Source organism: Dermochelys coriacea, chromosome 10, assembly GCF_009764565.3.
Source record: "Dermochelys coriacea isolate rDerCor1 chromosome 10, rDerCor1.pri.v4, whole genome shotgun sequence".
Lineage (NCBI taxonomy): Eukaryota > Metazoa > Chordata > Testudines > Dermochelyidae > Dermochelys > Dermochelys coriacea.
This window is the reverse complement of record NC_050077.1, coordinates 244,606-256,678: the sequence shown is the minus strand read 5'-3', so window position 1 is coordinate 256,678 and position 12,073 is coordinate 244,606. Positions and strand designations below refer to the sequence as shown.

The window sequence follows — 12,073 nt, the reverse complement described above, 5'->3', positions numbered from 1 at the left end:
TGCCTCGGTCTCTCTTTATGAATATAGACAAGTCACTTAACTTCCGTGCTCTAGTTTCCACGAGTCTAAAATGGAAAAAACCTCACTGGGAAGAGGACAAGTCCTAATTTACAGAGTGTAAAGTGCTTTGAGGTCCCTAAATGAACAGTGCAATTGAAATTCAAATTATTATGAAGAATTACCAAGGAGTGGCCTTACAATGCTTGAAGCAGTGCATGGAGCATAATTAATGTTTTTGTTGACAATCATTTCTATTTTAAGTCTGCTGTTGCTTATATCTGTTACTTACTGCTCATCAGGACTCCGCAATACTGCAAAGCCCAGGTGAAATCACTGGAATCTGGTGGCAGCCTTTTTAAAAACAACTTCAGTGCAGCTTGCATATGGGTTAAAAAAGATACATTTATCTTGCAGTAATAAAATGTTTGAAAAGCGTGCATGGGGAAGGTTGCCTACCTTTGCAAAATCTAAGCTTTCATTTTTTAAAAAAAATTAAATGATTAGTCCTTATGGTCAGTATGAAACTTTCATATATCACATGAGTATAAACTCAGGGACTCTACAAACAGGCAGCTCAGAGTTTCCCTAAGTGACACAGTGAATACTGACCAGCATCTGTCAGTTCTTATTCCTGTTCAGAATCCTGTGGGCAGTAATGAAAATAAGAACTAAATATATTTTACTTCCCAGCCATGGTTAGGGACAGGAGACATTCAAATGTGTCGGCAGCTACTAGCCAGAGGCTAGTATGAAAGTAAAGCCACTGAGCAGAGTCCAGACTAACACGGCTGCTACTCTGAAACGAGTCCAAGGACAGCATCCCTATCCCAACACCTTCCTCTAGCCCAGGGGACAGCAACTTTTCAGAAGTGGTGTGCCAAGTCTTCATTTATTCACTCTAATTTTAAGGTTTCGCATGCCAGTAATACATTTTAATGTTTTTAGAAGGTCTCTTTCTATAAGTCTATAATGTATAACTAAACTATTGTTTGTATGTAAAGTATACAAGGTTTTTAAAATAAAAGGAGTACTTGTGGCACCTTAGAGACTAACAAATTTATTTGAGCATAAGCTTTCATGAGCTACAGCTCACTAACACGGCTGCTACTCTGAAAGGTTTTTAAAATGTTTAAGAAATTTCATTAAAAATTTAAATTAAAATGCAGAGCCCCCTGGACCGGTGGCCAGGACCCGGGCAGTGTGAGTACCACTGAAAATCAGCTTGCATGCTGCAGGTTGTCTACCCCTGCTCTAGCCAAACAGATTGGCATGGGAGAAGCAGTTGCTTTCTCATCAGGCTGTTGCCCTGGACCGTTCTCCCTATATCCCCCGCCCCTTATCTCGTATAGGTCTGTGGAATTAATTCTATACGTAATGGCCACCTTGTAAAATTTTAATACCATTTTTGTGAGGGGGTATGGGATGTGGTCAGGCAAATGAATGACATAGGGAAAGAGTGGGAGATTGATGGGATAAGCTAGGAAAGAGAATTACAGGGTGTGCATATAAAATATGAGAGAGAAACAGATTTGTGGGGTATATGGAAGAAAAGAAACCAAAATGTACAGGGCAGGAGGTAGAGCTCTCAGTGAAGAGAAAGAGAGGTTAGGAGATGGAGAATGGGAGAAGGTAAACAGGAAACGCTTTGAAAATGACCTGAGAAACGTCACCCTGATCTGTTACAGGAAAGAGAAGGTAAAGTGAAGCCATGTAGGAAAATGCCTAACCAAAAGCAAGAAAAGGGTGGGGGAGTATGCATGTGCTGTTGATTGTGATCTGCTTTACACAGAATTAAATGTTGTGCTAAAGTTACAAGTGACATGCAACTCACTCACTCCTATTATCTCCCTGTGGCACATCATAATAGCTTAGTTTCCTGTGGGATGTGATACTTATGTCTGTGTTTGAGTTTAGCATGCAGGAGCTCGGTGCTGTCAGTGGTTTGACTAGATTATCTGGTGATCCCTTCTTCCCTGAACTGTAGGACTCTTCGGGTGCAAGCTAAAGCGAGATGAGCCATGTTGAATCTGATATGAATGTCTGCATATGCTGGTTTAACACGGCTGCTACTCTGAAACATGTTAAACTCAATTAGTTAATCAGTTCAGGTTTCAGAGTAGCAGCCATGTTAGTCTGTATTCGCAAAAAGAAAAGGAGTACTTGTGGCACCTTAGAGACTAACAAATTTATTAGAGCATAAGCTTTCGTGAGCTACAGCTCACTTCATCGGATGCATTCATCAAATGCATCCGATGAAGTGAGCTGTAGCTCACAAAAGCTTATGCTCTAATAAATTTGTTAGTCTCTAAGGTGCCACAAGTACTCCTTTTCTTTTTGTTAATCAGTTCAGCATCACATCTTTAGGTGAATTGGTATAACTTCTTTGTGTAGCCTGTAGCTCATGAAAGCTTATGCTCTAATAAATTTGTTAGTTTCTGAGGTGCCACAAGTACTCCTTTTTTTTTTTTTTTACGGATACAGACTAACACAGCTGCTACTCTGTAACCCACTGGAGTTCATCAATTGATATTCAACTGATAGTTTTCTTTGTGGTATTCAGTCATGGTGGTCACATTCTGCTTGGTGACTATCATATGGTGGAATGTATTGAATAACATAGCCAATGTCTTTTTCCTGCCAGTTGACCAGCCCTAGTAGTAAGATGTGTGCTTTTAAAGTTTGATAGTTAATTTGATTGTATTCTGCTCAGGGTAGGGAGTGCCCTCTTCTGTGTTTTGGAAAACACCATACACGGGTGCTGTTGCAATATATAATAAAGATTGATTGATGATAATACAATTACAGTATCTAACTGGTTTCAGAGTAGCAGCCGTGTTAGTCTGTATTCGCAAAAAAGAAAAGGAGTACTTGTGGCACCTTAGAGACTGACAAATTTATTTGAGCATAAGCTTTCATGAGCTACAGCTCACTTCATCAGATGCATTCAGTTCCTCTAACTTTAAGTTGCAAGAGGCGCAGTAGCATGTATTTTCACCACGGCAAATCCCTTTACTAGCAGTTGTCAAGTAAATTTTCAAGGCCTGACTTACTCACTGAAATCACTTGTGTTTGCCATGCAGTTTCTTATAGAATGCTTTTAATTAACTAGAAGCACAGGTGGAAATTTTCTTAATGCTGAAATATGTAGCATTTGCTTTTGATACATACTTTGAAACTTTTCACACTCCATCTAGAAAACCTTTCATAGGAACTTCATAGCAATACAAGTTGTGATCTCATCTGCTCATCTCATCAAGCAGGAACAGTATACAGTGTGAATAGGAACCCTCCAACTACAAAGTAAAATCCACGTGCTGCAGGAAGTACTGTTGGTGAATCAATAGATGGCACTTTTCCCTCCAAGATATGTCTACACTGCATTTAGATACCTACAGCTGATGTGGGCTAAGGGGCTGTTTAATTGTGATGTAGACATTCGGGCTCCTAGCAGAGTCCTAGAGCCTGGGCTCCAGCCCAAACGGCTACATCGCAATTAAATAGCCCCTTAGCCTGAGTCAGCTGGCACGGACCAGCCATGGGTTTTTAATTGTAGTGTAGACAGACCCTAAGTCATTACTTAACCAAGATCTCCACTGTAGTGCTAGACAGCAGTCTGCTGTGAAGTTACCTTTTTTAGGAGAAATCATACAACTGAGGGGTCTCACTAATTGTAATCCTTGAAGATCCCAAAGCATTATATATATCAGGAAAGACTATCCTAATTGGCTGTAATTGATGTGAAAGGCTTATCCACTGTTGGCCAGTTTTGAAACTAGAAAAGTTATTTACTTGCGATATGAAATTCAACTGTAAGTTTAAACTTTTCAAATTTTTTGGTGTATTCATTAATATGGAGGTTTTGTGCCCTATTAAGTAGCTGCCATGTTCCTCCCTGCAAGTATGGAGGGACAGGTGTTTGTATGTGTATTGTAAAGGCCTGTGAAATCCTTTGGGAGGGAAGGTGCTACTGGGTATCAGTGTAAGATGTTCATGGTTTTAACATTCTATTCCACTGCAAGTACCAGAGAAGGAAATTCTGCATGACACCAGTGGTGCCTCTGCTGGGGAATGTGCCTGGCCTGTCATATACCTTCTCCTTGTGGTTGGATCAGAAAGCCTTTTCAGCACCATGAAGGCAGCCACATGCCAAAGAGTAAAGCGTCAGGTGGTGCTAATTTCACTGACTAGCAAACAATGCTTTGTACTTGTTGCTGGCACAGTCAAAGCTTTGCTTAGTTTGTCTGACTACTATCAAGACTTGCTCCTTAGTTTATTTGTAGGCTTCCCTGTGGTGCTAATCACCATCATAACTGAGCTCATCATTACTAGTCACCTATTCCATGAAAAAACTGAGGTTAGTAATGTGAGACGCTAATCTAAGGTGCTTGGATACCATCATACAAGAATTTAGAGCCCATACTGTGGGGTTGAGATGAAGGGGGTGGTGACAGGAAAGCCAAAACCACTAGAGGGAACAGAGGAAAAGTGGTGAGCAGATGCCAAGAAGAGACCCTGGATACTTCAGTGGCAAATACTTAAACTCAATTATCTTCAGAAAATATTTTAAAGTCCCAATTTTCAGAATGTGATTTCTGCAGTAGCAAACGGGCTGTTCTTGGCAAAATGAGTACATCCTCTTCCCCCATGCCAGGAAAGGCTCTGCTCACTCTTCACTTCAGGAGAGTGGAATCCTTCAAACAGGATTTCTGTCTTTTGAGATGCATGCTACAAAATGGTAGAGTTTTAGTATGAATTTAGGGTTCGTGTGCACAAGTTTGGGCCACTTTATGTGGGTTATAGGCTGGTTTTTGAATGGTGTCTTAAGGGCAGAGGAGGTCTCCAATTCAGTGTAGTCTCCTCTTACAAACCTAAGGTCGCACAACTGCAGTAGGATGGGCAACATGAATCCTGTCAAAGTGTGATTCTTAACACCACCTCTCTATCCACTGAATTAAACTCACTTCCTTATAAAATGTAACCAGTATGCTTCAAAAAAAACTGTCTTAATTGTCTGTCTTCCACTTCACAAAGCGTAACAGTATTGGGCAGAATAGTACTTGGAAAAGTGAACTCCACAAAGTGTCCCATCCCACCAAAAGAAAGGTTTGCATATGAACTGTGACTCTTCACATATGCAAGAGAAATTGTGCAAGGCAATATATTGCATGAAAATCTATTAAATACTATTGATCAAACATGAAGATATATGTAAAACATTAACTTAATACATCAAGCTAATAGCTTTCACGTATTAGTAGCCTAACAAATAGTCCCATGAGGTCAAGAATCTGGCTGTTTGTATTTACCATATAATGAATACCGAGAACTGCTTTAAGAGGTCAGGGCAGATACTGTAGGGTTAATGGATCAGCCTACTCTGTATAGGAGTTGATCTAGCACTCCTGACGTTCAAACACTGCTTGTTTTTTCAGACTATAATTGTGTCCCTGCCAAGGTTTCATTGGCACATCTTATGCTACTTATGCACATTTCATTGCTACTCTAAGTGACACAGGTCATAAATAAAACAAGGGAGAGCACAGGAGATGTTACTGAAGCAAGTACAATTTAAAAAATCCCAAGTTTGAAAAAAGCAGTTGTTCTCCATTTTCCCTGATAACCCACAAACTAGGCAGCCTTGCTACTAGGATCAGAGAAACTGGCCTAACCCATACACTTACTATCCTTGCAGCTCCCTCTACCTTCTTGTGACTTTTAGGAACTCTGTGTTAGCTCTGTGTGCTGTGAACTTTATTGATGACCAATTGTGCTCATTTGTCTGATTGATCTGTACTCTTACTGCCCCCTGAAAATATTAAATGCTCATCTTTCCTCTTATTAGTCTGACTTAAATACGCTAATGGTGATCTATTGTACAGTTAATGATATTTCGTAAGTGACATATAGCCTATTCTCTGTTTTTCTATATTAAGGCATCAGTTTCAGGAAAGTCCTTAAGCCAGCCCTTTGGGCTTTATCACATGATTGAAATACAGTGATTTCTTTTTGCTCTCTGCCCCCCAGGCTTTAGGTCTGATACTGGGAAATTTTAACTTGTGTAATTTTTAACTGTCTCTTTCAGATTTTGCAAGAGCGAGGTTCCAGGATGTGAAGAACACATTGAACATTGAAGAATATTTCTTTTATTCCAAGATGCAGTGAATTGTCACATTGAAGAGGCTTGGCTGTGAGAGGAAGAAATCTGCTTTAGATAATTTTCTATTGATCTGGGTTGAACCATTTTTGCCTATAAGCTGGTATAGACTGAATTTGCTGGCTGAAAACATCACAAGATTATTGAATGGGAATAGATGATGTGAGAGAGTGTGTTAATCTTGGTTCTAGTGCACGGTTGTAGTCTCTCATGGGCTGAATTATATTGGTCACATAGAAAGAAACAATCATACACTCATATTTTCCTCTGAGACATGTAGCACTTACTCATGGTGCTGGATGATCCAATGTTGATCAGTTTGAAATGATTTTGGTATTAATAATTGCAAACAGTTAAAGGACACTGTATTTGGTGCTACATATATATTACAGCCCATAAATGCAAATATTTGGGTCTACGTGCTTGGTTTTTGAATCAATGGCAGCGCCAGTTTACTGTCTTATACTGCACATTCCTTATGGCTCAGTGACACATTTTCTATTAGGTAAGAATGGTGTAGGAGATCAAGTGAAACTACCTTGTTAAAAGTTACACCCCAGACAAAAGATTCACATAAAGAATGGGTGTAAAATACTAACTGGGATGATGGCTTATTTTAATAGTCAAAGGGAATACTAAACTTGGAGATAATGTCTTTTGTCTGAATCATCTCTGATGTTTCTCCTATCAAAATAACTTCCTCCTGGAAAAGATAAGCTCCAGTCTTAGCCAAATGTTTGAAAGGAAAATCAAAATTTCTTAAATTATTGTCACAACTGAACATCTTGTCTCTTTTGAAATGTTTGTTGTTAACCAAATGTTTAGTTGTACATTTTAGAAATGCCTACAAGTGTCAAGCTACTCTTGGATTTTGTTGGGTATTTTTACGAGCTGGAGTTTGTGTAGCTACATGGCTGGATAGTGTTAGATTCTGATCTCAGTGAATGGGTTTAAAGTTACCCTAAGAGCGAACACAAACTCACCAAATTAGAAATCTGAATTAATTGCTTTGAATTTTCACGATGTTTACAGTCCATCTCTCTACATTTTCAGCTATGCAGTTCTTTATGATGTTTATAAGAATGCTGCCTGAAAACATTTTCACACAACTGTATTAGGACAGGCTTGTGGTAAATGTTAACACACGAGACTGGAGCTTTTTAGTGCATTGTGTTTTAAACAAAACCGGTAGAGTGACTTTTTTTTGAAACAGATGTAACTAAATTGATTGCGTAAAACGCTCAATTCTTGCAGCTTCATTGGCTTGCATAGCTCTAGGTGGAGCAGTAGATGGGAGTTTAAACAGGATTATCCAAGATGGTCTGGAATTCTAAAAGCCTTTTAAACTGTTTCATTAAATAACTTCAGAATTTTTGCATATACCATATCCTCTACCAGTAAAATGTGTAATCCTCCACATGAAAACCAGTTTCTCAAGCATCTTGGGTCTATCTGTATTTTTTAAGACTTATTGTACAATGATAAGTTTGGCATAAACAGTTTGTAAAACCATTTCTACAAAGCAGGTTATGCAGTGGGCTAAACGTTTTGTCCGTGCATCTACTGCTTGAAAGGGTTTGTAAAGCATTTTGCCACTTGGATGCGGTCTGCTGGCACCTCCACAATACCACGTTCATATGTTTCTTTTTTTAAGATGTTAGGACCTAACTGAATTTACTAAAATGTAATTATTCTGTAGGGGAAAATGTTTATACTTTTATACTTTTTTTTTTAAGGCATCCATATTTTATCAGCCTGAAGTTAATGCCTAAATTTCCTCTAAATAGTAGCAGATAATCTTGTGTATCTAAAGATAAGCATAGCAGTTGTTTGTCTTAAAATGAATTCTATAGCATTTCCTCTTCTGAAAAAGTCACTGTGTTTAAGCATCTTGACACGACCCATGTTCTTCAGGTTCTGTGGCTCATGGAATTGTGGCCTTTAAGGCTTCCTATTTTCCTGCTGTGCTCTACAGAGTAAATTCAGCATTGGATTAAATGGCTTTTAATGCCTTATAATAATGTATATTGATATCATTCCAAAATCTGCATTTTTGTGTGTTGTCTTCTGTTGTTAAACAAAAGAAGGCAGAAGACTGGATTTTCATAAACTACCTGAGATCCTTAAGGATTGCAGAAGCAAAACATGAGTAAGAAACTGAGCAAATTGAAACAATTTGGAGGATACATATGAAAAGGACCACTTTTAGAGAGTGGCATTTTCACTGGAATACTTTATGGTTTAATAAATTTGCTTTTTATTTTTTTTGGTGGGATTATCTGCACCCTGGTTTACATTGTCCCTTGTAGTAGCAAAAATGATTTTGGGGAAGTGTTTGAATCATTAACATTTTGCACTTACTCTGTCTCATACCTCACAGAGCTATTGTCTCTCACTTCAGCAAAAAAAAAAAAAAAAAAAAAATTAGGCTAATATCTGGTAAATGATTTTGCAAGCTGCTGTAACAGACTTTGTCAACTAATCTTCTGTTCTTGCTGTTACCCTTATTAATTTCATATTTCTTTAACATCTGAGACATTCACTTAGGTGCATGTACAGTAGAACCTCAGAGTTAAGAAAACCTTGGGAATGGAGGTTGTTCATAACTCTGAAATGTTCGAACTCTGAACAAAACATAATGGTTGTTCTTTCAGAAGTTTACAACTGAACATTGACTTAATACAGCTTTGAAACTTTACTATGCAGAAGAAAAATGCTACTTTTATCCATCTTAATTTAAATGAAACAAGCACAGAGACAGTATCTTTACCTTGTCAAATCTTTTTTAAACCTTCCCTTTATTTTTTTAATAGTTTACATTTAACACTGTACTGTCTTGTTTTTGCTTTGTTTTTTGTCTCTGCTGTTGCCTGATTGCATGCTTCCATTCCAAATGTGGAGTGTGGTTGACAGATCAGTTTGTAACTCTGGTGTTCATAACTCTGAGGTTCTACTGTACTATCAAATTCTTTTCCTAAAGCCCCAGGAGTTTCCCTCTACTAAAATTTGGGGGTTTTTTTGTATTGAAATCTGGTAACTTAGAATAAGGTTAGCTACACTAGCAAGAGGTAGACAGGATGGTCAGGTCAGACTCTTTGACTTAGTAAGCTACTTTATCAATAGATGAAAACAGTATTACAGCCTAAGATTTTAAATCATGAGCATGGGTAGGTTATAGCAGAAGAGAATGAGGGTACACTAGATCAAGGCAGACAAACAATTAAAGTGGTTTTTATACAAGAGATAATTTGTCTTGAGTCAGTTATTACAGTTTTGTGAAACAGTCTGGTGTTTGGGGGCACAGCTTCCTGAGGAGTGGGGGAGAATGTTAGTAAGGGTATGTATTCACTAGCAACGTTAAAGCGCTGCCGCGGTATCGCTTTAACATGGCTGTGTAGTTGCAGCACCAGTGAGGGGAATAGCTCCCAGCACTGGTGCACTATCTACACTGCCACTTTACAGCGCTGAAACTTACAGCGCTCGGGAGGAGTTTTTTCAAACCCCTGAGCAAGAAAGTTGGAGCGCTGTAAAATGGCATTGTAGACGAGGCCTACGAGATGGGCCTTTTCCTGCAAGTAGAAACCAAACAAAAGAGCCAGCAAGTAGAAACCCAACAAAAGAGCCATTCATGGAGGTGGGGTCGAGAGAATCTCTTTGATTTTCATTTGCACCTATTTGATTTACTCCCTCCATATCAAACCTTCCCCTTCCCAGGAGACGTGAATGCAGCTCTTTCAAATTACTGCTGTTCTTCAGTCCGCCCTTGCATATGGGGTCTTAGGAAAGAGGGTTTCTTTTCTTGAGCAGCATCCCGGTTGGCTCAAGAGCCTGGGACTAGAACTGCTGATGAGCAGCAGCTGAAAGTGTCCGATTGCTTAGCAAAAAGCAATTTTGAAATATGTAAGTCCCAAAGTTGCTCCCTGTTTGTTTTTGTGTATTTTATATTGCATCTGTTTCCTGCTTTAGGGACCATCTCAGGATCCCGGTTAGATCTATGTGTGTAAAATAGGGGACTAAGGAACAGAGAGAATCCCATCAGTATTCACTTAAATGTGCAGGAGACTCTTCAAACTCCCTTGGAAGGTAACTGGTAGTATCTTGTGGCTCACCGCAAAAGGCAACTGTCTTTAAAGGTTTATTGCCAAATAGATGCTTTAAAGGGCTAAATCTTCCACACTTTATTGTTCAGTTTGCCTAAGGTAACTATCCCAGACAGAAAACATGTCTGAATTCAAAGCATTGAGAATTCCAAGGGCTAATACACCTCCCAGGGCTAATTTGAAGTTCCAGTTAAACGTGCATAAATGTTTTTAAAGACCAGCTATTGCATTTTTCTTGTGTCTTGCAAACTCTGAACATCCATATTTGAAACATTATGAGCCAATCACAAATAGCAGATCTTTGATTTTTGTTACACTCCAGCCTCCATCTTGGTAGGACAGCAAGTACAGAAGACAGTACAATTGTCTGTCACTCTCTTGTGTAAATATTGAAACCTAACAGCTTCTGTTAATAGAACTGGGAATAAGGAGACTTTGGGAACGTTCTCCTTCCTCAGGAAATAGTCGTAGGTTATTCCATTGCAAATTAGCTTCCTTTTACTTTAGCCAAGTCTAACAAGGAATACACTCTTCTAAAACTCAGCTAGTAACACTGTTGCAAATGCAGCTGTCAGTGAATATTCAAAGGGCTCTTATTAGGATATTAGTGATAGTTACATTGACTGCAATGGAGAGAGAGAGATCTACATTATAGTGTAGAAAGCTACCTTATTACTTCTGGGTGATGTCACGCTTTTACTGTAACACTTCTATAAACAGTATTCTCCCTCAGAAGTTAAAGGACTAAAGGCTATTGATCTTAAATTTTGACCCACCTTAACAATGGTCTCATCTCCAAGGTTTAGCCTTCTGGAATCTAGTGGCTGATGTATTTGTGTGCCTGGCTCATGCTCCATTTGCAGATTTTTTTTTTTTCCAAAAGCTTATGCGCACTTAACCGAAAGTAAACTTGGCCCACGTGTGTTTGCTAGGAAAGAGCAAATGCCTATGCACTATAGGCCAAATAGTGCCAACCTCACTACTAGGAACTGAATCAAGACCACAGAACCATTTTCTTTATCACTGAACAGATATCAGAGGGCAACTACTTTCAGCCACTGCTGACTTGAGCCCGATTTGAACCTAGGTTTGAAAATCTTCATTTCCAATGGGCTGTCCAGGTCTCCTTTACCCAATTCACCAGTTTTATTGGTGGTCTGACAGTAAGTTGTGCATCAGCTGTTTGTGTTAGGGCCCAGGAGGACATACTTGCAATGTTTTATTTCCTGGATAGTGGATTAGCAATAACAGTTTCCTTTTGTGCCAGTTCATTATCTCTGAAGTGTTCTTATTGCAGCAAAGTTTGAATTCTGACATGGCTTTAATGCTTTTGCATGAGCCAAGATGATTAGCATAGAAATTGACATGGAGCTGAATCCAGAAAGTTCCCTGGGTAAACTTCTAGTAGGGCTTCCCAACTTGTTTTAAGGTAGATTTAGTTACCCATAATTTTTTGAACAAATATACAACTAAAACGTGAATGGGTATTTTTAACCTCCTTTTCGTAATACTAGTTTATGTAAAATGCATGAAATAAACCTGTTTTTCTCTTTTAAGGTATTGTCTGATGTTTGAAATCTTTTTCCCAAACCCCTATGACTGCTGACATTTTTTGAGTATATCATAGCTGGTAAACCCAGAGTTAAATACTACTGACCCAGTTTTCTACGCTTTCTACACTGCCTGGAAAATTCTTGGTCACTAAAGGCTATCAATACCCTTTTAGTAGTCATTGGGGACATAAGAAACTCATGTTTTATTCACTGTCAGATTTTAAAAATGTTTGCTGCTAACTGCTATTGTGGGTATAATCTTCTCC

General features: G+C 38.8%; 1 protein-coding gene and 1 long non-coding RNA gene across 2 annotated transcripts in view; both read left to right on the top strand.

The window, feature by feature from the left end:
- LOC119863007 (BTB/POZ domain-containing protein KCTD5) overlaps positions 1-11,810 on the top strand; it is a 59,922-nt gene extending 48,112 nt beyond the window's left edge. Inside the window, exon 6 of the mRNA XM_038420670.2 lies at positions 6,083-11,810. Within this exon, the coding sequence (XP_038276598.1) occupies positions 6,083-6,112 (30 nt within the window). The 3' untranslated portion in view covers positions 6,113-11,810. The remainder of the gene's footprint in view (positions 1-6,082) is intronic.
- Positions 1,139-6,076, top strand: LOC122456160. Its single transcript, XR_006274855.1, has 3 exons — positions 1,139-2,108; positions 2,351-2,815; positions 2,949-6,076. It is a non-coding gene; the product is annotated as an uncharacterized LOC122456160 (long non-coding RNA).
- Positions 11,811-12,073: the final 263 nt, after the last annotated feature.